Below are 24,826 nucleotides of genomic sequence, written 5' to 3' on the forward strand. Positions count from 1 at the left end.
AATAAAATGGAAATAAATTTTCTTTCACTACCACCAGCAAAAAATGACTTGATTAATTCTGACTTTAATATTTATATTACATAGGTAATATATTTTATAGTATTTTTTTTCTTTTTATGCTCATAATAATTAAATGACTTTATTATTATATATTTCTTTATAAATTATATTATAAAGATTGTGAATGCGCAATACCATGTTAAGTGGTGCTTTAAAGAGTGGGAAATCATATGTGCTTCAAATAGAAGTTGATATTATTACCTATTATAGTTTTCAACAATTCCTCTTTAAAGAACAATTGAAAAGATTTATTTACTTTTACAAAATTAATTATTCTGAATTGTTTTAAAAAATAATTTTGTTGTCTCACAAAATGCGGTATAGAAAAATACTGTTTATTGGATTTTTAACATTGATTCCAATCATCATTTTGTCAGAATTAGTTTATTATTTTAATCTTGGTAATATACATTTTATTTGTTCCTTTTTTCATGTGTGTATGCAAAGACGTTTATATAATAATTTTTGGAATGATATATTCAGATGTCTGCCCAGTAGAAACATTCTTTTGTGAAAATTCTACCGAATGCATACCTCAAAGAAGTTGGTGTAATGAAGGAAATCAGTGCCCTCAAAAGGATAACAATACATCTGATTGTCGTAAGTTTCTATTATTAAAAAGTCATAGTTTATTTTGAAAATGTATTAAATAAAATTAAATTAATTCGAAGAAGCTGATGATCGAAATAATTGGGAATGGTTTTTAAAAGACCAAGAAAAACTTGGAGACTCCGTTTGTGGTATATATTTTATAATATTTAAATAAAAAACAATATAGTTATATGACCACACAATATACATATATAAATTAACTAGTGAGTAAATTTTCAGATCCATCCCATTGTCCAAAACAAAAATGTAAATGTAAGAATTGTTTAGTTGTTTGTGAAGGATATAAAGAAATTCCACAAGACTTATCGCTAAATGTCACTACCATGTAAGAATGTTTTTATACTGTATAATAATAAAAGTAATAATAATTTATTTAAAAAACTAATTTTATTTTAATAGATCTCTCTCGAATAATTTATTGAAATCACTCACTAATGATTTTACAAAATATACGGAAATTCGAACGCTGTAAGTTACATTTTTCATTAAATAAATATTTCCAAATAATTTTATAATTATTTACTTGTAATTGATTGTTTTTAAGAGTACTATCGAATAACAAGATAAAAGAATTGAGTCCAGGACATTTTTCTGGATTATCATCACTTGAAACCCTTTTGGCTGATAATAATCAAATGATCAGGGCTGATTTTTCAGACTTGGAAAACAGTACTTCACTTGAATGGATGTAAGATATAAGTTTTATATAATGAAATTATTCAAATAATAATATTATTTTTTTCCAGTAATTTAAGTAATAATATTCTAAGGTATGACAATCTTATTTTACCTCATCTTCCTGCTCTCAAAAAGTTGTAAGAATTTTTTTATACTTATAAATTAATAGAATTGATACTTTTAATGATTAAAAATTTTCATTTTTAGAATTTTATATAATAACGAAATTGAAAAAATAAGCAGTAATTTATTTTCTCTACTCCCATCTTTAAATTCATTGTAAGAAAGACATATTTTTATCAGTAATAATGAATATTTAGTATCACCATAAATACATTCTTCAAATTGATTAATTGATTTTAGAAACTTGGAAAAAAATCATTTACTCTATATCGACATTGATGCTTTTAATAATATTTATAATTTAACGGAATTGTGAGTATAATTAATATTAATATTAATAAAATGTTCTATACAACGATCAATTGCTGAATTAGGAAATAAAAAAATCGTCTAATAAATCTTTTTTATTCAGAAATATAGCATTCAACTATTTAACAAATATTCCCAACAATTTATTCTGTCCTTTGCAAAGACTTTCAAAATTGTAAGTGAAAAATCAAGTATTGATGCTAAATAGCTAAAACAATTACAATGGGAACCATAGATACATTAATTGGGATAAGAATTTTGTCTTATCTCCTTGCAGAAATTACATATAATAAAGTACGATTATTGTAAAGAAATGACCTGACAATGAATCCCTAAAGTAAGAGAATCATTAAGAGGAACATGTTTACCTCCATTAATGGATGTTGTTTGTTATATTGGGATAAGTATACAATCTCACAGAATGACTTGATTACTCATAAAAATATAAATTTTAATAATGCTTACAAAAGATCGATCATTTTAAAATTTATAATTTCGAATCAGTAGCCAACTGGGCCTTTGAGAAAATATATAATTTTTAATATAAACCATATATGTATATTGTAAATATTAAATAGTTATTTTTATCTTTAATGTAGAAGACATTTTTATAAAAATGTCTTTTTATTTCAAAATAACGCAACTGTAAATTCCCACGATAAGTATTATGATAGGACATAATATAATGTAAATTTGATTCACCTATATCATTTATAATACAACATATTTTTTTCCAGAATAATCGGATATAATCCTATCGATAACTTGGAGATTGATGTATTGAAACCACTCACGAACCTTCGGACTCTGTGAGTATTTTTATTTTTTAAGTATATGAAAAATTTAATATTTTTATATTATTTTTTTCTTACCGATACATTTTTTAGTGGAATTGAAAAAATTTCCATACAAAATGCTGAAAAAAATGTATTTGATCAATTTAAAAATTTAAAATCAATGTAAGTAAACTTATATTATATTTTATAATTAATTTGAAAGTAATCAACAATTGAAATAATAAATTATTAATATTGTAGCTATTTGAAGAATTTTTATTACTGCACAAACTATGCAATTAATGTGGAAAAATGTTTCCCACTTACTGATGGTATATTTTATAAAATAATAAAATTTATTTTCCTAGTATCCGAAATATATTAATAGTTACTTAAATAGGAATATCTTCATTATCACATTTATTGGAGAAACCGATACTTCGCGCTTCAGTCTGGGGAATAGCCATGATTACTTGTTTAGGTAATGTATTAGTACTTTGGGGACGTTTTACAGCTAAAAACGAGAACAAAGTTCTTAGCATCATGATCAAAAACCTTTCAGGTTGGTAATGAAATGTTAATCAGACCAATCAGAACTTTCGATCATTGATTTTATTTTAGTATCAGATTTGATGATGGGTTTATATTTATTAATCATTGGATTTGAAGATATAAGTTTTCGAAATAGTTACAAAAGAAATGCAAATACATGGATGTCTTCGTGGTCTTGCACTTTTCTTGGGATATTAGCAATGACGTCATCTGAAGTTTCTGTATTAATTTTATCCTTTATATCTATTGAAAGATTTTTAATTATTTCTGCACCATTTAAAAGTCAACAACGTGTCTTAACCCCTTATGCTGCTATTATTTCAATGATTATCATTTGGGTTTTTGGAGTAACTCTTGCTTTGACACCTGGTAAATCAATTTATATTTATTTCTTTTATATTTTTTTATTTTTTAGTAAATAAGAAAGTCATTTTAAATTATTTTATTGTAGCAATTTACTGGAATGACAGTACAAGATTTTACGGATTAAATGGAATGTGCTTTCCTTTACACATCGATGATCCTTTCATTATTGGCTGGCAGTATTCAGCTTTTATTTTTTTAGGAATAAATCTATTTGGATTATTAATTAATTTCTATGTATATTTAAGAATGTTTTCAAATATTTGGAGAACAAGACATAATACTCCTTTAACTGTGAAAGATTCTGAATTTGCCATGAGATTTTTTCTTATTGTTTTTACCGAGGCAGTCTGTTGGGCACCCATTATTTCTCTCAAAATCTTTGTATTTTTGAAAAATCCTGTTTCTTGTACGTTTTATTATTCATCACATTTTATATCAACTTGTTCAATTTAAAATAATATATAATGTAATAATAATCATCATTCTGATAACTTTTTAGCCGATCTTCATGCTTGGTTAATTGTCTTTATTCTACCAGTTAATAGTGCTATTAATCCTCTCTTATATACATTTACGACTCCAAAATTTCGACAAAGATTGAATAAAATCTGGTGGAACAAAATAAATAAAAATAATTCGAGAAGAACGTCAGAAAATGGTTACAGTAATTTTTCAATTATTTTTTTAATTATTTTCAAATTATTCTATTTTGTAAAATAATTTTTTTTTATTTTTCAGATCATCCAATATCATAATATATAATAATAAAAAATCAATTATATTTATATCAACTATAACAAAATAAATGTTATTCAACTAAATTGATACAAACAAATGTATTGTGAAAAAAAAAGGTTTTGTTAAACTGTGTATTACCATTATAATTTCTAAAAAGATCAAATCACCGTGAGAAGAATCTAGTTTATTATAGCTATTGAGATCATTGGTTGCGTTGCGCACATGTTGCTCTTTCAAAACAGGACAAAAAACGATACGCTTAAGAACAACCATACCACTTGACTGAATAAAATATCAGACACTCTTGGAATAGACAGATTATCGACTTGGAGACATTTGATTTATTTTACTACATTATTTTTTATCACACAGTCTGCTTAAAAATTTGTTACTGAATTCATTGGGCCATCTGTCGTTTCAATAATCCCTAGGATAACTTTAAGACTCGAAAAACTGAAGAATCAACTTACTGCGTTAAGATGGAATACATGACATTGTGTAAAAAGTGAGCGACGAAGCACCCACCACCCATGATTCAATCCTTTTACGCTCTTGTGTCTCTTTAGTGTCTCTTACCAACCAAGTCTTCAACATCTTCAGTTTGTAATTGGCGGTTGTTGCTTCTGCTGGCACGTGTAAACCTCACAATAGCTCGTGTACTAAGTGATAATTTGTCCTCTCTCATTTCTATTTCATTCAACGATTTATTCAAAATTATTAAATTTCATTATTTTAGTTTTTTACATTGGATTTAAAATGTCGCCTGATTGGCGATCTTTCTATCTCTGTTTAATCGTTATTCTTCTTCAAGGTATGTTATTAATTAATTAGAATAGCAATAAAACCAATAATTTAATAATCATAATAACCTAAATACTAATTTATCTTACTATTATGATTTGTTGACGCAAAAGAAAATTACAAGAATTCATCACATTAAAAAACGTAAAAAATTTACTTTTTATTTGAATGAGATTTTTAGATAAATAGATAATACTATACGTGACTTGAACATTTAAAAATATTTAAATAATAATCTCAAATTGAATATATATGTATGTATCATTATCATAATAATTTATAATTTTATAAAAGTTATACAAAATTAAATGGTCCAGAGAATTTTGACCTTGTTCCAATTCCCTTTCGAGCATCTTTATTATAACATACATATATCGTAATATTCTTATCACGATCAACATTTTCTTGATAAATGATAACAATAAAAAAATATTAAAAGTTAAGTACGTTACTAATCAATTAAAATGTTATAAAATATCTTGAAATATTTCAGGAAATATTTGCCAAGTTACAGCACAAAGTCGATTTAAAACATGTTGTGATATTGGAACATCTTGGGCAAAAGAAGATTTAAGATGTGAGAAATATACCGGGCCTGTCCCGGGAGTTCCTAAAGCTGAACAAACTTTATGTTTGGAAGCGATAGATATTTGTTGCGTTCGTGCTTATCATGAGAAAGGATGTGAGAAAGGTAAACAAAATGCTCGTAAAGGCCTGGCTTGTGCGGAAAGTTCAAACATCAATTTAGGATCATCTAGATCTCAAAACAATCAACGAGATTGTTGTGAAGGCTGTAAATTAGGTATTTTACTTCTATTATTATTTTGAATTTTATAAAATTTACAAAAATACTTGAATTCTTTTAGGAATACTTACGGGTGCTATGGGTCAAGGATGTACTCTTAGTGATTTTTCATTTGGTAATCCCTGGGATCCAGCATTTTTAGAATGTTGTAATGAAGCTTTAACATCTACAACAATATTTTCTACAATTGCTGAATCAAAAAAAACCTCTACAAGTAGTGATGATGATACGAGTTTTAATAAAACAACTAAATCGTTAACAACATTGACATCAACCCATTCTAGTGATTCATTAACTACTTCATCTACTTTGATTTTCGAATTTTCAACTCCCATTTTGATGTCGTCAACTCTTTCTTCTAAATTAGACAATATTTCAACAACTTTATCTACTTCAGATTCATCCACTTATAAATTTTCGTCTTTTGATGGCCAGACAACTGTTCCAACTCCTCGTAAGAATAATAATTTATCTCTTTAATCAAGATTCAATATTATATTTAAATAATTCAATCATTTTTGCAGCTATTGATGATATTTGCGTTTTATTAAAAGGCCTTTTATGTTCTCATATTTGTATTCCTACACCTGGATCTTATTATTGTAAATGTCCAGAAGGTTACGTTCTTTTAGAAGATGAAAAAACATGTAGAACAGATGGCCCAATAAATCGGTATTAAATAAAACTTTTTTTATTTAAAGGAATTTATCAAAAATTATTCGATTCAAAGAAATAATTCGCAGTGTTGTTGAGTACTTTATAACTGTTAAATTAATTACCTTCAGATGCGAGTCAGATAATCCATGTGAACATCGTTGTATAGATACTGGAACAGATGTTAAATGTGAGTGTGATCCAGGTTTTCATTTAGCTAAAGATAATCATTCGTGTGAATTAAAATTATCGCAAGTAAATACTACAACTTACAAAACTACAACTAAATCGAGAGATAGTAATAAAACAAAATCGAAATGCCCACCAGGATATCAATATAATTTAACAGCTCGCGTCTGTGATGGTACGTATGACAACATTCAATAAACTCATTTCTTTGCGTGACTTGTTTTTCATGTTCTCTTTTATGTTTTTTATATGTTATATTGTTATTCTGCTTGCATTGTTGCTTCATTTCTGTGTTATTGTTCTAAAGATGTTGATGAATGCCAGGAAAATCCTTGTTCACTAGAAAATAAGTGTGAAAATGTTGTTGGGTCTTATATTTGTATTGCCAATAAAAAAGAGTTTTTACACTCAATAATAGAAAACCAACGGGATGTAAAAGAATCCTGTCCACCAGGATATCAATGGGATCAGTTGCTTGAAAGTTGTATTGGTAAGCTCAAGTAACAAAATTATTTCACTGTAGTTATCACAATGACTTTAATTAATAAACATTAGATTCGGAATAATTAGTTAAATAAATAAACGACATATTTTATTATATCAGACATTGATGAATGTATTGAACTTGCCGAATCACCTTGTCCTAATGATACTCATCTATGCGTCAATACCCAGGGAAGTTTTGCTTGTCACAAACTGACGGCATCTAAATCTTGTCCAGCAGGATTCAAATTTAATATCACTACTAAAACATGTCAAGGTATTAAATTAATAAATAATTCAAAAAATTATCATTTTTTTAACTTTTAAATCAGACTATTATATCTTAAACATTTAAACATGTTATTGCAGATGTTGATGAATGTGCTGAAGGGCTTCACGGTTGTTTAGCACAAGTTGAAGAATGCAGAAACACAGAAGGAGCGTATGAATGCGATGTTCAATGCCGTAAAGGCTTTTTTTTCAGTCGTAGTTTAGGAATTTGTCTTGGTAAGTCAGTTATTTTTATTTATAATACTGCAATTCAAACTCGATAACCATATGCATTGTGAATATAATTTTGAAAAAAAAAAATTAATTTTAAAAATTGAAAACCTATAACAGATGCACGTGGCATGCTGTCATTATTAGCACAAAGCATGTAAGTAAAAAGCATGAATAAATTATATTTTATTTATTTATATTTTTATATCTTTTATTTTTTTATTGGTTAGATGTAAATGAGTGTCGAGAAATTGATAATCCATGTCCTGGTATCAGATCTATTTGTGTAAACACTCCTGGAGCTTATCAATGTAGAATGCCTTCAGAAGCATCAGAAATCTCAAAAGATCATTTTAATGTAAATGACAATGATAATGAATTAATTGATAATGAACTAGCGGCGACGAAGAACGTTGAAAATAATTATGTTGTTAGTCAGGCTTATTTAAACAAGTCTTTATTTTCATCTCCAATATCATCAGCCAAGTTTTCAGCGCTTAGAGATTCTGTATGCGAACTAGGATATCATAGAGATGGAAATACATGTGTGGATATTGATGAATGTACAGAAGGCCCAGGTTGTCAGGATCATGAACGTTGTATTAATCGTCTTGGTGGCTACGACTGTCTTCCATTATGTAACACAGGATGGTTTTTTGAACCATTCACTAAACAATGTCAAGACGTTGATGAGTGTCTTCTTGGTCGACATAACTGTACAGAAATTACGCAAATTTGTAGAAATACTAACGGTTCATATGTGTGTGAAACGGTAACCTCATGTTCTCCAGGATTTCGACGTATCTTTAATGGGTCTTGTGTTGATATTGACGAATGTAATGAAAAGCTTCATACATGTTCCTCAAGTTTACATCAATATTGTGTAAATCGGATTGGAACTTATGATTGTGTCACAAGACTTCCTGAGTGTATGGATGGATACAGATATTCTTTAGCAAGCCAACAATGTGAAGATATTAATGAATGTATTACAAGATCTCCATGTGACGCAAGATTATCTGAAAAATGCATTAATTTACCTGGTTCTTACAAATGTGAAAGACCAGCAACGATCATTCATACAAGACGACGTCCCGCTTGTCCTACTGGCTATCAGTATGATTCTCGTACAAGACAATGTGAAGGTACCTATGATTGATGACATTTTTTAATAATTCTATTTTTTTTTATCCATTTTTTGAAAATAATCTTTCAGAGTAATTTTGCACCAATTTTGCTTGCTTATTGCTTTATACTTTTAATGTCTAAATGAGTTGTTTTATTGTTTCTTATTTAATTTTTATTACGATTAAATATTAAAATTATTTTTAATAATACTATGATGATTAAGTAATCAACATTTTTACTTGTCTGTTTCTCTCTCTTTTCCAACATATAGATATTAATGAATGTGAAGAGCAAGAGCATCTATGTAGTGAAAGAGAAGTTTGCTATAATCAACCTGGTGGTTACAGTTGTGCTAAATTACCAGAACCACTTACTGAAGTTACTACCATAGAAGATAAAGAGTTATCAACACCTAATTTGAAAAATTTACAAAAATGTGCCGAGGGAATGAAGTTTGTTAGAAATCGTGGATGTACCGATATTAATGAATGTGAAGAAATAGAAGATGCATGTACTAGTAATGAAGAATGTGTAAATACTATTGGCAGTTTTACCTGTAACTGTCGAGTAGGATTTAGACGAGAAAATTTAACTTTGGTATTTTTATTTTTATTAAATTTTTGTTTTATCATTTAATGATTAATTATTAAGACAATTATTTTATTAAATACAATAGGCCTGTGTTGATATTAATGAATGCCAACTTCAAAATGACTGTCTTCCATCACAACGTTGTGATAATACTCTTGGAAGTTATAACTGTGTACGATTCCTTCCTTGTGGAACTGGATACACTCTTAATGCAGCAACAGAAATTTGTGAAGATGATGATGAGTGTCTTTTAGGTACTCATGATTGTGGAGAGGGTTATCATTGTCGTAACACACTAGGTTCTTATCGATGTGATAAAAATCTACGTAACCAGACTACTCGTACCTTCTCAAAAACCACTCGACCACTTATTCAAAGTACTACAGTTATGACTAAAATAATATCAAGAACCACAACACCAATAATTGTAACAGAAAGACCAACTATACCAATTGCAGAATCTACTACAGTTACTCCGTCAATTGATTCACGTTTTCAATCACAAACTGAACCTAAGCCATGTCCTTCAGGTTTTGAACGAGGATCAAGTGGACAATGCAATGACATTGATGAATGTCAGCGAGGACCTGCTAATCCTTGTGCACACTCACCTCTTCAAAGATGTTTAAATACTATTGGATCTTATCGATGTGTATCTAGAGTTATTTGTGGGCCCGGATGGGTATTAGATCCTGCTACTTCCCACTGTATTGATGTTGATGAATGTGCCGAAAAAAGTCATGAATGTGGACCTGAACAAATATGTGAAAATCGTCAAGGCGGTTACGTATGTTCATGTCCACCCGGACATGTAATTGGACCAAATAAGGATTGTATTGATATTGATGAATGTAGTGTCTTTGGCAGCAAAATATGTGGAAATAATGGGCAATGTGTCAATACTCCTGGATCGTATCAGTGTACTTGTAATGAAGGTTTTCAAAAATCACGAAAAGGAACTTCTTGTCAAGATATTAATGAATGTGAAAAAACACCTGGAATCTGTCAACATGATTGTATCAATATTTGGGGAAGTTATCGATGTTCTTGTAGACATGGCTTCAGACTTCATTCTGATAAACGATCATGCACTGATATTAATGAATGTGAAGAGTTTAAAGAAAATAATCTTTGCGTTGGAATATGTGATAATACTCCTGGAAGTTATTCTTGCAGTTGTCCCGAAGGATATAGACTTGGAATTGATGGTAGAACATGTCAAGGTATCTTTAGGGAATTTTATAATATTAAATATTAAAATTTTTTAATCATTTTAAAAATCTGTATTTTTTAAATCTAAATTTAATATTATTTTAGAATAATTATAATTGATTAATTTTCAAATAGATATTGATGAATGTGCTACTGGCCGTGTCTGTCAAAATCCAAGTGAAATGTGTCAAAACACTAGAGGTAGTTTTCGATGTAATAAAATTAATTGCCCATCAGGATATCATTTAGATCCTCAAAGAAGAAAGTAAATAATTTGAATAAATTTAATATTTAAATCGAGAATTATTAATGAATGAAATTTTTTTTTATTTCAGCCGATGTGTTAGATCTTCTCGTTACTGTTCGAGTGATGATTTGGCATGTTTCCGATCACCATCCCATTATTCGTATAATTTCATCACATTTGTCAGTATGTTTCCTCTACCACCAACAGGACAATTAGAATTATTCACCATGAGAGGTACGCATTTACCAGGATCTATAATGAGGTTTAGTATGGCATTAGTAGATGCTAGAGCACCACCGGGAATTACAAGAGCGACAGAATCTTGTTTTGCTCTTCGAAGACCATCACCTACCCAAGCAATTCTCGTTCTTACACGTATGCTACCCGGTCCTCAAGAAATTGAACTTGATCTTAGCATGGAAATTTATCATAAGACTACTTTTGCTGGTAGTGCAGTTGCTAAAATCTTCATTTACGTCACACAATATGAATTCTAAATTCTTTTAATATTACTAAATTAGGTTTTAATAAATCAATATTCAAGGATAATCAATAATGTAAGAGTATAAAATAAAGACAAAAAGAATAAATTAGTTTGAGATCGTTGTATTGGCTTATAAATACAGTTTTGCTGCATATAACACACGAGATCCTTTCTCAAGTATACACAAATTAAGTGAAAGGAAACAAAAAAAATTGTATAAAAAAAAATAATAAATACATACATATATATTATTATTATATATATATATATATATATTCTTAACTATAACATTCGACGTGTGCATTAATAAGTTGTTTATACTCAATATATTGTGCACTTGATGTCATAGTTATAACTAACTGATTCTTATCCCGATATTTAATACGTATTACAAAGTTACTTACTAAATAATTATTACGATACAATGATTTTAACAAATCACAGTTATAATAACAGTAAATAACTTGTTAATAAAACAAACAGTTAAATGTAACATATTTTTTTATTAAAAAAAAAACCAACAAATTTTGCCACTAGATTTCGTCACTTTTTCAAATAATTTCATTTATATCGATTTAATAATTATTGACGAATATCCAAAAATATATTTTTCTTTTTAATAAAAATAATTAGACTTATATTAATGGCTAATCTATCACTACTATTTTAGATTTATTAATAATAATTATTTTTTGTCTTTAAAGATATTGCATCGGAAGACATATTTAATTAAAGCTCAAGCTCTTAAAGTCGTTCCGCAGTTAATTGAAATTTCAGAACACGCTGCATTGTGTTCTAGATGAGCAAATTCACGTGAAGCTTTGCAAACGTAATCTAATCTTTCATAAAGTTCTGTGGTACATCCAAAATCACGCAAATCATTTAACCAGTAAGAGGTAGCGTGTCTATTAGCATCGATATATGTCACAAGATAATCTCGAGCTCGTGTACCTTCTGACACGACGATCTTGGTATGATCAGCAAAGAAGTTGACTTGTAGTAATGGTACCGTTAACTCCATCACGATAGCCTTATCTGTACGTAACCAACGACGCATTCTTGGAACATTTCCTGAATTTTTTTTCGATAGTTTTGTGGTATCGTATTGCCCTATTTCTCCACCTATCAATTTAAAAAATTTTTCATCATAAAAATATTTTAAACATTAAAATATATATAATAATAATAGTAAATAAATAAATAAACAAGCAAACCATTAGTTAAGTGATCATCCATGTATTCAGTAAAATGTCGAAGAAGTTCCAGCTTTTCTTGCATAAATGAAGGTACATCACGTTCACGAGAGTAACGAATAATTTCGTCATCTGGCGATGTATATTCAACTCTCCTATTAAATGTATATAATTAATGTTATTATTATTATAAATAAATTAACAGTTATTTTGATTATTCATTAGTAACGAAAAAAATATGTTAATTAACCTTCGATCACGTGTGTAACTCATCTTGGTACTGTCATTAAATAAAACACCAACAGATCGATCAGACAACTGGAAGCATAATCCGTATTTATTAGAATAATCTATCCATTTGGTAATAAACAGGGGAACGATCCCATCAATTGCAAGAGGATTTTGTGTTGTTCTATTAAAACGAACTTCACTAAGACATGTTTCTAGCGCTCGATGCATCATTGCACTTTCTGATGATTTTTTTCTGTCAGGACAAAAAAAGGTACCAAATTGTTGTCGTAATTTGGTAAGTTTTGGAAATCTTTTTACAAGCCAATGTCCAACTTTCGATTTTTGTTTCGATTCCTTCACACTTTGAGTAGCTGAGATTGGTTTCATTGTCGTTATTGCGGCAATAGTTTTTGGTTTAGAAACTTCAGCAATGCGTGAAAGTGTTTGAGATTCTTGAAGTATGGGTCGGGGTTTGGATCGAGTTGTAGAAGTCATAGATGATGCTGAAGATAAAGAAGTAGCAGAAGGTACCGAAAGGGTAGGTGGAGTAAAGGTAGATTTGACATTGGAATCAGTCAATGAATTTTGGAGTGTTGGAACTCGATAACAGCATGAATGTGCTAATCTTTCGGGCACATATTCTACAGTAAGGTACGGATGTTCTTTAACTCGAGCTAAAGATGGTCTGAGCTCGGGTAATGGATGAAGAAGACAACGAATGAGATCTTGTCCACTACGACTAGCTACTGTATCATCTAACTTTTTATAACGATTATTGCATATTTTTGAGTAAGTCTCTTTTAATGTCGCTGCTTCAAAAGGTGGTTGTCCAGCAAGTAAAGCATATAAAATACATCCAAGAGCCCATACATCTGCCTCAAAACTGTATGATTGCTTATATAATACTTCCGGAGCAATATAATTCGGCGTCCCGCAAACAGTTCTGAAAATACTCATTACTTCCTTTCTCACGTTTGACATTTAAGATTACACTGTAGTCATATTTTTAGAATAAACCGTGAACCAGATTTTTATTATCGATTAATAATATTTATGTCAGTATTTTATAAATTATATACTACTACTTTTCTCATAATTTTAACTTACACTCGTCTTCTTTGACCATCAGGACGTGTTGCTAAGCCAAAGTCACCTATCTTAACAATCATTCCATCAGATAAGAACATGTTGCCTGGTTTTAGATCACGATGAACAACTTTTTGTGAGTGAATATATGCTACGCCAGTTACCATTTGCTTCATATAATATCTAGCCTCTGGTTCAGTTACTTTTCCTCGGTACTTTAACACGTGCATTAAACTCTAAAATGAAAAGAAAATGTAATAATAATCTAATGAAACTATTGATATCGCTCATTAAGTATTAATAGTCTTGTAAAACGAAGAGAAATTTTTTACCTTTCTAGGACATGCTTCTAATAGCATATATACGTTTAAATTGTCCTCGAAATAATGGTGCATTTGTACCACATTTATGTGATTCAAGTCTTTGTGAATCATTATCTCCCGAGCAATCTAAGTCATGAGTAATAAATAGAATAATTAAGGTAATATTTTAAGTAATTTAAGATAAGTAATAGAAAAGTTTTGTACTTTTTGTATATGAATTTTCTGCATACGATTCTTTGGAATGATTTTACAGGCATATTTTTTTCCATTTGCTAAATCAGTCATCAGATAAACTTTTGCAAAGCCACCCTGTATAAAAAAAAAAAATAATTTATTAATATTTCTATTCCATTTTATTCTATATATATGGGAAATAGTTTTAAATGTGAAAACATTGTTGAAATAAATTTCATCATATTGATGATATATATTTAGGATACATATATATGTATGTATATTTATTTATGTACATGTGTCTAATAGAAAATCAAATCAGACGTAAACGTCACGAGACAAATACGTAATAATCCAAAAATAAATAAGTCTGCTTTCTTAGTCATTTGACATGCCAAAAATTCAGTTACGTCTACGTAAAAATTGAGAATTGAACAAACAATCGTTTACTTTGATTAAACGATAAATTTTTTCAGGAAAAAATCAGATAAACGGAATGCCTTGGAAAAATATTATTACATAAAGTATTCTGTGTATGCAGGAGGTACCGAAGAGAAAGAGAAAGAGATAAAGAGATGTGAGAACGAAACGACTTCCGTTGAGAGTCAAGGAAAAAAAGTACATCGAACTGGCTCTACGTTGGTACGAGAGCGAGAGTCAACATTCATATCATAATACACTTGTGTGACTTGGATGGATTCAGGTAGAATCGACTCTTGAGGGGATTCGTCCCCATATTCTCACGGCAAATAACACCATACGGATACAAAAGTTAATATTTTCATGATTTAAAACTAAAGAGACACTGAGAGGGTTCAATGACAGCACAAAATATACTTTAATGAACAAGTTATTTCAACAAGTTTCACCAGTATGTGATAATGAGACCATCAAAGGTGCAACCAACCTTTCCAAGAAACTGTCCTTTGTGATAAGCATTGCCCTGCACTGGATCCACTACATAATCAGACTCATTTTCCATTGAATTATTATCCCACATTGATTTATTTCCATGTATAATAGCATTATTATTTGATACTGAAGTAGCTATTGCAGAGGATACACTAACTCTTGGTCCATTATTATTAATATTATTATTATTATTATTATTCACTCCTAGAGAATCAAGCCCATCAAGACTAGAAATTCGAGCAGCTGTTGAAATTCTTCCTGGAGTTGAATTTATTGTCATCGGATTTTTAACAGTTACCGAAGACAAACTTCCAGGTTCTGATCTCGTTTTCCGAGATTCATGGTTCACTGGTAGGTCTGTTAAGGAAGTTGGTAGTGAAGATGTTGTTACTACCTTGCCAGGTGCTTGAGGAGAACGAATAGTTGAAGTATATAGTGAACATGAATAATTTATTTTTTTCATATCAATTATTGGAACTTTAATATTATTATTATTATTATTACTATTTATAGTTAAAAAAGTAGTAGTTGCACTGTTATTATTGTTGTTCTTTCCATGCGACTGATGCACTTGATTCATAGTTGAAGACTTAAAATTTGTTTCCGACAACGACGAGGTAGAGTGGTTGTTTACAAACCCACTCAGAACATCAATAGTAGATTCTGTTGTCGTCGAAATTATCATGGTAGGCACATTGGTATTAATACCATTGATTATATCGATTTCTTGAGCTCGAAATTTTGAAATTGAATTCAATTTATTCGAATTCATTGTTTCATCAACTTTTATTCTTTCATTATTACTATAATTTAAATAATTTATGGAGCTTTCAGTTATATTTTCATGGATATTAAGTTGATATTTTTTAGCAATTCCTATCAATTGCAATTCCTTTTTACTTGATTTATTACTATCATTTAAAAATCCATTAAAAGCTTTCAATTCTTGTGACATCGTCTCTGATTATATCACGCAAGACCTTGAATCCATGCAATTAGGTAAAGTTATCGTAGCATAGAGAAGATAGTTTGGAATGAAATATTGGCAGCTGAATTACTTGTCATAGTCAATAGCACAGACAATAAAATGGGCCAAGGCTCCGCCCAAGACGGGTACAAATGTCTCCCAAACAGAAACTCCCTTAACGATCGATCGATGTGTTCCAGACAACATGGATAATGCTTTGACATCATCAATTAATTTCTAAATTTATCCTATAATAGTGAATAACGATTAATCCTTGTATAGCGCCGCCAATATGAAGAAATGCGAAGACATTAAGAGAAATGAACGGAACAGGTACAAGTCTTGTATCTTTTTGCCCTATCCTCACTGTTTTCCTGTTTCTTTTCTTGCTAGTTACACTTGGAAACTTCTTTTGACAATAGTCTTGATTTTTAAGTAATTCAAACTACTAGACTAGAAATTTTCTACCATTGTCTTCAAGGAATTAATAAAGCGTTTGTGTAAATGTATATGTTATCCAGTAACAGGTGCAGAATTGTTTGATGTAATGACAAACTTGAACACTGAACATTTATAGAGTTGTCCATAGTAAACGGGTTTTCACATAAAATGAAATACAGATATAAATAATACAAAAAAATATTTTAACATTAAAAAAACACTTATGAATACTCGAAAAGTATACAATTATTCATTATTTGCTGATCTACATGCAAATATATATTTATTAACAGTTCTTGAAGTAGATGTTGACTGCTAAAATGCAGTCAAACGTCTACGCACGACCAAGATAGGTCGAAGGGATGTGCTGAGACAAACTAAAACATAAAGGATAGAAAAGTCAGCGAGCAACGCGCGAGTGCACGAATATACCGTTCTATGTATACCCCCTCTTTAGAAGTTCTCTCCACACCTTCGATGTCTCATATTTTCGCGCCTGCGTGTTTTCCAACACATGTATTCCATGTATGTGGATGCATATATACACATATAATGTTACATATATACGTATACGTATAAACAAAATCATCAAAAGTGCATGATATTTTCTTGCTTAGCCAGTTCTACAAGTTCTCCTTTATACATATATATATATTTGAACGGGTTTCTTTTGAATGTTACATCAATCTTCAACTTTATTTTTCATCATACATATTTTTAATTTAAAAAAATTTAATAACTCATTTAAATGTATCTCTATTCATGTACATAGATAGGTTATTCACCTCAAATATTCAAGTATTCAAATATCAACCATTTATTTTGGGCTCATTCAATTTTTTAAACTACTCAGAAATCAAATTTTAACTAAAAATCGTAATTCAATTGAAATAAAACTAAAATAACAATATCTATTGTGACGAAGTGCGCACGATATACATATATATCTATTATGATGACGTATTTAAATATTGGAGTATTGTAAAATCTAACCTCAACAATGACAAGTTAGAACTTTTTTTATATTATTATATATTATTATATAGGTTATATATAAAAATCATCTTTAATTAAGGTATTTGAACGTGCAGTTATTTATATATTATTTAGATAATTATTTTTAAATCATTTCACCAATTGAAGATATATTATTCATTTAATACAAAACTAATTCAACAAAGAAATTTGACGATGATCGTATTTAACGATCATCAGAGTAAAATCGATGTGATATATGACAAATTGTTATTGTTATTAAAAAATAAAAATGTATTCTCTGCTAAAGTCAGTGACAAACAAGAAAAACTTGGTGAAGGAATCGTTAAGGAAACAATTGAATACAGCCGTTATGGAAATGCAGGGTGTCGAAGGTATATCTGAAGGGACTCCAGTGAGTAATTGCGAAGAAACAATGGCTTTGTGTTCTGTCTTGGAAGCTATTTTTTTACATGGACTCAAAGACAGTTTATTGAATAGAGTAACAGAAGTTCTAAGTGGTCCAGATTTCGATGCTATGCCACAACCAAGTTTTTGGGGTCCACTTTTAGTATTTTCTCATCGAGAAATAATTGATCAAATTCAAAATTTTCAACAAATAGCAACTGAAGTTGGATATTGTCGTGCATGGATACGGTTAGCTCTTAATGAAGGCCTCCTTTCAAGTTATCTCGCATCTATTCAAAGGGATAATTCAGCATTGAAGCCTTACTATGAACGCTCAGCATTTATTCGAGATTCAGATCATGTAGAAGTTGCGAGGAGATTAATTGAGAGTTTAGATAATATTTCATTTGAACTGGCTTGTAATACTAGTTTGTTGAATTTTTGGTCTAGTACACCACTTCTTATGGCTGCTATTTGGCTCCCTCCTATGAAATCATGTCCTGTATTTAGTGCCGTTGACATTGCTAAAACTATTAGTAGTGATATGATGAATTCAAGTGGTTTTGAAGATGTTGAAACTGCTAGTTCTATTGGTAGTATAGGTTCATTTTCTTCGCAATCAATTTTAAATATTTCAACCATTACTGAAGATGAAGCTCTAAAAATTATTTTGGCTAATGGTACGAAAACACCAGATTTAAATACTGAAAATTCTACTTATCAAACAGTTGTACAAAATAATATATCACAAACAACAACATCTTTTGATGAATTAAAACTATCACAAGTGAAAGAAAATGAAATGAAAAACTCACAAGGTGAATTACTGGATAAAAATGTATTGGAGATTGTAAAAGATGAAAATTTAGAAGAAATAGTTAATGAAGAAGAAAAAGAAACTACTAAAGAAATTGGAGGAACCTCAGTTGGTAATTCATTACTTGGAAAACTTGGATGGTCTACATCTCTAGAAGATGGTGAATCTTCAATGACTTCATCTATTATTTCTCGAGAATCTGGTACAGATATACGTACCCCTGGAGATGGACCTACTTATGATGCTTTGATAAAAAGTTATCATACCGCAGGCTATGCAACATCTCCAGATCTCCATGAATTTTTAGCCAAATACACACCAGAAACCATTGTAAAGGAAGAAAAGACTAAACCCGAAATTAAAGTACGTCAAAATTAAATTATTTATTACTTCAAATCCTAATCATTTTAATAAGAATAACGATTATTAATTTTCTATTTCTCTCTATAGGTTGTAGATAACTTAGATGATCAAATTGGACAGTTACCAAGAGAAAAAGGTTTAGATGTACAAAACTATAGTTGTTTAGACTGTGGACTTGCCGTTGGGATGACTTTCTCAAAAGCCCATGTCTGTGCATTTTCTGGAAACTATTACTGCAATGATTGTATGGCTACTGAAGAGTTTTTAATACCTTCACGAATAATTTATAACTGGGATTTAAAGCACTATCCCGTCAGCAAAAAAGCAGCTGAATATTTGAACAATTGTTCTGCTTTGTTGAACCTTAAAGTATTGAATCCCAAAATTTATACAGCAGTTGATAGCATGGCACAATTACGTACATTGAGAATACAATTAAATCTTCTACGTGCTTATTTATTTACCTGCAGGGAACCAATTATTGAATTATTACAAAAAAAAGTTACTCCACGAGAATATTTGTATGAACATATTCATCAGTATTCAGTTACTGATCTTCTTGATGTACCTTCAGGTGTTCTTGCTCAACAACTTCAAAAAGTTGTTGAATTTGCTCGAAATCATGTGTTAAATTGTTGGCTATGCCGCCAAAAAGGTTTTATTTGTGAAGTTTGCAACAATCCTAAAGTAATTTATCCTTTTGACATGGAGTCTACTTATAGAGTAAGTAATAATGTTTTTTTTTATTTATTTATATTTTAAAATTAATAAAATAATAATTATTAAAATAAAAAATGTCTATTTTAGTGCAGTGATTGCAATGCTGTTTTTCATACTGACTGTTTAAATTCTAAAAAGCCATGCCCAAAATGTGAGCGTAAACGTAAAAGAATGGATCGCCCGTTGATTGGCGAACAAGAATCAACATCGTGATAAAATTAACAGTATAAAAGACAATTGAATTTATTGAAATAAATTCGTCACTTAATTGCAATGATTATTTAGAGCTTTAATAACGTAAATACATTATATTACTGTAATTATGATGTATAATAAAATTTAATTAAATTAATATTTATGTACAAAAAAATATAAAGTAGATGGAATGATATTTAAACTATATTATTGTATTAAAAAATATTCACGTAATACTGTCACGTTATAAATATTACGTTTTTTAATTAATTGAATTATTTCAATTTAAAATTAATATTTAATTAATTTTATATTAAGATGCTTATGTACATAATCCTTTAACTTTGTACTATTGAACATTTCAATTTATCTGAATATTAAAAAAATATTTATTAATCAAACTATTGAAGTCAATTTCATAAATTGGTAAATTTAAGGCATATTTGTGATATTGATTTTTATCAGTGTAATGTTTTAGGAAAGTATGCTGAAGGCAATGTAGGTTTTTCAGATATAGCTCGCCGCAAACCACCTGTAAGGCCACTAGTACTTTTAGATTTTCCAACATTTTGGAGTAACATATTGTTATTTTCATTTATTACTGGATTTGATACTGATTCCGGTAAAGTATTAGGTAATTTATTCATTGCATTAATTCGCTCTAATGGTGTACTTGTATTTGTAATTTGACCCGTTCTGCTAAATGTAACTAAGCCAATCGTGGAGTCCGTAATTCCTACTCCTGTTGTTCTTCCTGAAGCTAATCGACCAGTTTGATTAGTACTTGAAATTTGTGTTGTAGGATTTTTAGATGAAGTTGCCGATAAAGGAACATTATGGTATGGTGTTCTTGTATCATACTTTGTCGATAAATATTTAGATGGACGTGGAAGTGTCATTTGAAATGATGATGGTACTACTATGGGTGCTGGCGTTGTGGCACTTTGAAGTGGAGATTGAGCATCAGTTAATCTTCGATTTAACCAACTAATAACTGAAAAAAAATTTTTTTTATTAAAAATAAGAGTTTACTAATTTGAAAGGATTAATATATTTACCATTATCATTATTTTTAATCGTTTTATCTTTTTCTTCAACTTGTGATTGTAATGTTTTTATTTGCTCTTTTTGTAAATTAACATCAAATTTTAATTTTGTTATTTCTGCTGTTTGCTCTTCTATTTTAATATGTAACTCTCCTAATTCTTTTTGTTTAACATCAAGCAGCCTCTCTTGCTCAAGTGCAATACTTGTTCTTAACTTTAATTTTGATTTAGTCGAAGATAAGTCAGTCTGTAATTTTCTGATTATCTCGTTTGCTTTCATAACTTCTTCTCCTACATTTGTTAAAGCATTATGTTTTCTTTGTACTTGATTTTCCTTATCAGCTAATAATTCTTCTAAATGTTGCTTTTGTTCTTTATTACTTTTTAACATTTCCAGATGTTTATTTATCAAAATTGTTTTATCTTTTAATTCTTGTTCTAATACTGCTACTCGAGTTCTTAAATCATTAACGTATTTATCTTTTTCATGATAATCAGTATCCAGTTTAGAATTTTGTTTTTTCAACTGAACTAAGTCACGCTGCGTGACATTTAATTCTTTTTCAAGATGTTGCAGTTGCTTTGCTTGTTCTTTATTTGTTGCCTCCAAAAATGATTGTCTATCTTTATATGAACTATTCTGTGCTCGTAATTCAGCTAACTCTGTATGAAGTTGCTGCAACGTTTCACTATGCTGACGCTCTATTTCCATTTTTTCTATTTCTGCAGTTCTTTGCCATTCAAGCTTTGCTTGAGCCAACCTTTACCAAAAAAATATGATATATATATATATATATATATATATAGATATATTTATACATATTGAAAACAGTTAAAAAATGTCAAGTTAAAAATAAAATTGAAAAAAGTAACAATAATATTACCTATCTTTTTCTAAACTTAATTGATGAGTTGTCGTCATTTGTAATTGACTTTTTTCTGCTCGGTATTTTTGTTCCAATTGTTCGAAATCTCTCGTCTTCAATTCTAACTCTTCTATTAAAGTATTTAATCTTGTTTCCATAGAATTAATATCTTTATTTTTATTAGCCATATTTTCTTTCAATTGTTTTATCTTCATAGCCATATGAGTTTTGATATTGGAATCAGTAGCCGGAGCTATGCTCAAACTTAAATGACATAAATGCTTAAAATTATTAGTTTCAACTAATTTAAATAACCATTCATTATTTTCTTCAGATAACAGCAATAAAAATTTTGGAGTCACTTTCAACGTACTGGATCCTGATCCATGACATTGTTCTAATAAACAGATAAGCTGTGTTGCAAAATTATCAAAATCCACTAACAGTCCCTGTTGTGTTTTTAAAATTTTAAAGTCATCTTCTGTTATAAGAAGAGAGTAAAGAAAACAAGGATCATCATCATCAGATATAAGAACACATAATGTCTGAAATATAAATTTTTGGTGTAATTAAAAAAGAAAAATACGTAGTTGGAAACTATTGAAGGTTTTTTAACGTTTTATTTAAATACCTTTCGACAAACGGGACTAACTCCAGAATGAATTTCAACATTAATTCTAAGATCTCGTTGACGTTCCTCTTTCAGTTGTGGTTTGAGATAAACTTTTTGAATTTTTGTATACAAAACTTCTACATTATTTAACTGTAAACCAACATCATTACACTGTAAGTTATTACCTACAAAACTGTTCATGTAATTCATTTTGAATAATTGCATTGATATTTTCGTGTAAATTTTTATTTATCATAAAAATAATAATTATTTATATAAATATTATATTGGCACAAACAACACTTGAATGTCTACTTATGTACTTACTAAACGATTATTACAGATGACGCTTGTAAATTTTAAACTATGGCGTAGTTGTTACGAAAAACCTACTTCTGCCCTCTCTCTGATATATATATGTAGCTATGTTGTTTATATTACATACGTATGTATCTACATTATCAACCATATATTTTATGTAAAATTTTACCAGCGGTTCTCAGTTTTATTTATAAATTTCAAAAAGAATATTAATGAAGTATTTAGTATTTGAAGATTAAACTTTTCATGTATTTGTTATTATATTCTAATATTAAATATTCAGTAAGCAACCTTATTTTTTATTTAATTAATATTATTTTTTTTTTCTAATTTGATAAAAATTACAATAAAAGTAATTTGTATTTTTTAAATTGAATTTATGTTTTTATTCATCCATAGAATAGACAGGTACATATTGCTGGTTTACAAAATTTTTGACCTGTGAATTAAAGCTTTGAAGAGAAGTAAAAGAAATAATTTAAAATGTGCTCATAAACTTAAAATATGAGTTTATTAAATTATTAATGTTGAAAAAACATTCATCATTATAACTTTGTATTAATTGGCATATATATATTGACATTCCAATTGAAGCTTTCTAAATTAATTTTAGTGAGTATCAAAATGCTGTTAAATATAGTTATTATAAATCAAAAATAACAATTATTTTAAAGAAGTAAATAGAAAATGAATTGATATTACAGTAATTTTATGTGTAATCGAATGCTGTAGCTGATTGTACCCTTGTGTAATAAATTAAATCATCAGAATGTTATGGTTAATAATCATAAATGTTGTACTTTTAATAATTCTATCTTTTACAGACATGCCAAGAATTTATGTAAGAACTACGTTACGAGGATCATGGTCAGAAGAAAATCTTCATGAAGCAATGGAAAAAGTAAAAAGTCAAAAAATGGGTGTAAACCAAGCCAGTCGACACTATAAAATACCCTCTAGAACGTTGAGAAGACATCTTCAAGCAGAGAAATGTAAAATTCCGTACGGTCGTCCAACTGTTCTAAGTGAAGAACATGAAAAAAGTTTAGTTGCACACATAAAAAAACTACAAAAAGTCGGAATGGCTCCAGACCGTAAAGACATAAAAGAAATTGCTTATCAATTTGCTGAAACTCTCAATATCAAACATCCGTTTTCCAATACGACCATGTCAGCTGGTAATGCTTGGTTAAATGGATTTTTAAAACGTAATCCTGAATTACTTCCCAAACGTGAAGTTGAAAAATCATCGGCTAAACTTTATGATATCAATGACGATTTTCGCCAAGGTTGTTTAAATATACTTCTCAAAATATACCAAGATAATAATCCAGACAATTGTTCTAATAAAATTCCAGATATAGATCATATAAGAACTCAGATTAATACTGAATTAAATAAAATTTTAACTTTGAAAGAATCCAAAGAAATATTTACACAAACTGAATATGGAAATAAAGATATAGAATAAAGCAATTTTAAACTAAACATACTATTGTTAAGTAAAATTAAAAAATATATACATATATTTTTATGAATGATACACTTTTTTCGAAAAAATATATTTAACATTTTCTTCATAATTTTTTGTATTATAAACAGTATAAAATAGAAAAGGATTAATGTAAGTATAAAATCATTTATATTTTTATTTTAACATACCAAGATTATTTATTACTATTATTAATAGTGTTAATAATAATTGTAAAACTTAGTACTAAGCATAATTCAAGAGGAAAACGGATTTATTTATTTTCAATTTTAATTTAACAAATTTTATTAATACATCAATATACTTGAAAAACATCAATAATTATAATACAATTACATTCAAAATATTGTTTTAAATTATTTACTCCGATGTAG

At 28.9% G+C, this 24,826-nt stretch overlaps 6 protein-coding genes across 8 annotated transcripts; 4 read left to right on the top strand and 2 right to left on the bottom strand.

Annotated features, from left to right (window-relative positions):
• Positions 1-373: 373 nt before the first annotated feature.
• On the top strand, positions 374-4,609 carry Lgr3 (Leucine-rich repeat-containing G protein-coupled receptor 3). The gene is given in 18 exon segments (XM_035080332.1): positions 374-461; positions 544-660; positions 732-800; positions 892-997; positions 1,072-1,161; positions 1,196-1,360; positions 1,419-1,487; positions 1,558-1,629; positions 1,714-1,785; positions 1,886-1,957; positions 2,520-2,591; positions 2,670-2,741; positions 2,820-2,890; positions 2,959-3,120; positions 3,180-3,479; positions 3,562-3,882; positions 3,976-4,140; positions 4,587-4,609. Coding segments are annotated over 18 exon segments (2,106 nt in total).
• On the top strand, positions 4,502-11,566 carry LOC118065121 (fibrillin-1-like). The gene is made up of 14 exons (XM_035080200.1): positions 4,502-4,870; positions 4,951-5,025; positions 5,509-5,817; positions 5,882-6,274; positions 6,345-6,492; positions 6,606-6,838; positions 6,971-7,153; positions 7,268-7,423; positions 7,516-7,653; positions 7,878-8,792; positions 9,047-9,372; positions 9,452-10,589; positions 10,714-10,843; positions 10,914-11,566. The coding sequence occupies exons 2-14, from the start codon at positions 4,971-4,973 to the stop codon at positions 11,320-11,322; spliced, it is 4,533 nt and encodes a 1,510-aa protein (XP_034936091.1). The 5' UTR covers positions 4,502-4,870; positions 4,951-4,970; the 3' UTR covers positions 11,323-11,566.
• Positions 11,416-16,730, bottom strand: LOC118065120 (serine/threonine-protein kinase PLK1-like). Its single transcript, XM_035080199.1, has 7 exons — positions 15,224-16,730; positions 14,347-14,451; positions 14,152-14,268; positions 13,841-14,055; positions 12,753-13,676; positions 12,524-12,657; positions 11,416-12,431 (listed from the first exon to the last, which is right to left on the bottom strand). Exons 1-7 carry the CDS (start codon positions 16,181-16,183, stop codon positions 12,046-12,048), a joined length of 2,841 nt encoding a protein of 946 aa, XP_034936090.1. The 5' UTR covers positions 16,184-16,730; the 3' UTR covers positions 11,416-12,045.
• Positions 16,731-17,258: 528 nt separating this feature from the next.
• Plekhm1 (Pleckstrin homology and RUN domain containing M1) lies at positions 17,259-20,324 on the top strand. The gene is made up of 3 exons (XM_035080226.1): positions 17,259-19,199; positions 19,287-19,922; positions 20,007-20,324. The coding sequence occupies exons 1-3, from the start codon at positions 17,904-17,906 to the stop codon at positions 20,130-20,132; spliced, it is 2,058 nt and encodes a 685-aa protein (XP_034936117.1). The 5' UTR covers positions 17,259-17,903; the 3' UTR covers positions 20,133-20,324.
• Positions 20,310-22,965, bottom strand: Sas-6 (Spindle assembly abnormal 6). Its single transcript, XM_035080227.1, has 4 exons — positions 22,658-22,965; positions 22,045-22,571; positions 21,173-21,921; positions 20,310-21,108 (listed from the first exon to the last, which is right to left on the bottom strand). The coding sequence occupies exons 1-4, from the start codon at positions 22,862-22,864 to the stop codon at positions 20,576-20,578; spliced, it is 2,016 nt and encodes a 671-aa protein (XP_034936118.1). The 5' UTR covers positions 22,865-22,965; the 3' UTR covers positions 20,310-20,575.
• A 196-nt stretch (positions 22,966-23,161) lies between these two features.
• On the top strand, positions 23,162-24,489 carry LOC118065134 (uncharacterized). Of its 3 annotated transcripts, XM_035080218.1 has the most exons (3): positions 23,175-23,242; positions 23,360-23,572; positions 23,785-24,489. In XM_035080218.1, exon 3 carries the CDS (start codon positions 23,787-23,789, stop codon positions 24,429-24,431), a length of 645 nt encoding a protein of 214 aa, XP_034936109.1. In that variant the 5' UTR covers positions 23,175-23,242; positions 23,360-23,572; positions 23,785-23,786; the 3' UTR covers positions 24,432-24,489. The 3 variants fall into 3 exon arrangements, with proteins under 3 accessions (XP_034936110.1, XP_034936109.1, XP_034936111.1); XM_035080219.1 differs by lacking the exon at positions 23,360-23,572 and having other exon boundaries at positions 23,162-23,242; XM_035080220.1 differs by lacking the exons at positions 23,175-23,242; positions 23,360-23,572 and adding an exon at positions 23,648-23,708.
• The last annotated feature ends 337 nt before the right edge of the window (positions 24,490-24,826 follow it).

Source organism: Chelonus insularis, unplaced genomic scaffold (assembly GCF_013357705.1).
Source record: "Chelonus insularis isolate UGA/USDA-ARS -01 unplaced genomic scaffold, ASM1335770v1 contig_270_pilon, whole genome shotgun sequence".
Taxonomy (NCBI): Eukaryota; Metazoa; Arthropoda; class Insecta; order Hymenoptera; family Braconidae; genus Chelonus; species Chelonus insularis.

Excerpts from the sequence above, each read along its gene's own strand:
- LOC118065121 (XM_035080200.1), top strand. The coding sequence starts at position 4,971 with ATGTCGCCTGATTGGCGATCTTTCTATCTCTGTTTAATCGTTATTCTT. Across the intron at positions 6,493-6,605 it reads ACAGATGGCCCAATAAATCG|ATGCGAGTCAGATAATCCAT; the intron begins GTATTAAATAAA and ends AATTACCTTCAG. Across the intron at positions 7,654-7,877 it reads TAGTTTAGGAATTTGTCTTG|ATGTAAATGAGTGTCGAGAA; the intron begins GTAAGTCAGTTA and ends TTTATTGGTTAG.
- Sas-6 (XM_035080227.1), bottom strand. The coding sequence starts at position 22,864 with ATGCAATTATTCAAAATGAATTACATGAACAGTTTTGTAGGTAATAAC. Across the intron at positions 21,922-22,044 it reads TTAAGTTTAGAAAAAGATAG|GTTGGCTCAAGCAAAGCTTG; the intron begins GTAATATTATTG and ends TTTTTGGTAAAG. Across the intron at positions 21,109-21,172 it reads GATTAAAAATAATGATAATG|TTATTAGTTGGTTAAATCGA; the intron begins GTAAATATATTA and ends ATTTTTTTTCAG.
- Plekhm1 (XM_035080226.1), top strand. The coding sequence starts at position 17,904 with ATGTATTCTCTGCTAAAGTCAGTGACAAACAAGAAAAACTTGGTGAAG. Across the intron at positions 19,200-19,286 it reads AGACTAAACCCGAAATTAAA|GTTGTAGATAACTTAGATGA; the intron begins GTACGTCAAAAT and ends TTCTCTCTATAG. Across the intron at positions 19,923-20,006 it reads ACATGGAGTCTACTTATAGA|TGCAGTGATTGCAATGCTGT; the intron begins GTAAGTAATAAT and ends TGTCTATTTTAG.
- LOC118065120 (XM_035080199.1), bottom strand. The coding sequence starts at position 16,183 with ATGTCACAAGAATTGAAAGCTTTTAATGGATTTTTAAATGATAGTAAT. Across the intron at positions 14,269-14,346 it reads AGAAAATTCATATACAAAAA|ATTGCTCGGGAGATAATGAT; the intron begins GTACAAAACTTT and ends CTCATGACTTAG. Across the intron at positions 13,677-13,840 it reads GATGGTCAAAGAAGACGAGT|AACTGTTTGCGGGACGCCGA; the intron begins GTAAGTTAAAAT and ends GAGTATTTTCAG.
- LOC118065134 (XM_035080219.1), top strand. The coding sequence starts at position 23,787 with ATGCCAAGAATTTATGTAAGAACTACGTTACGAGGATCATGGTCAGAA.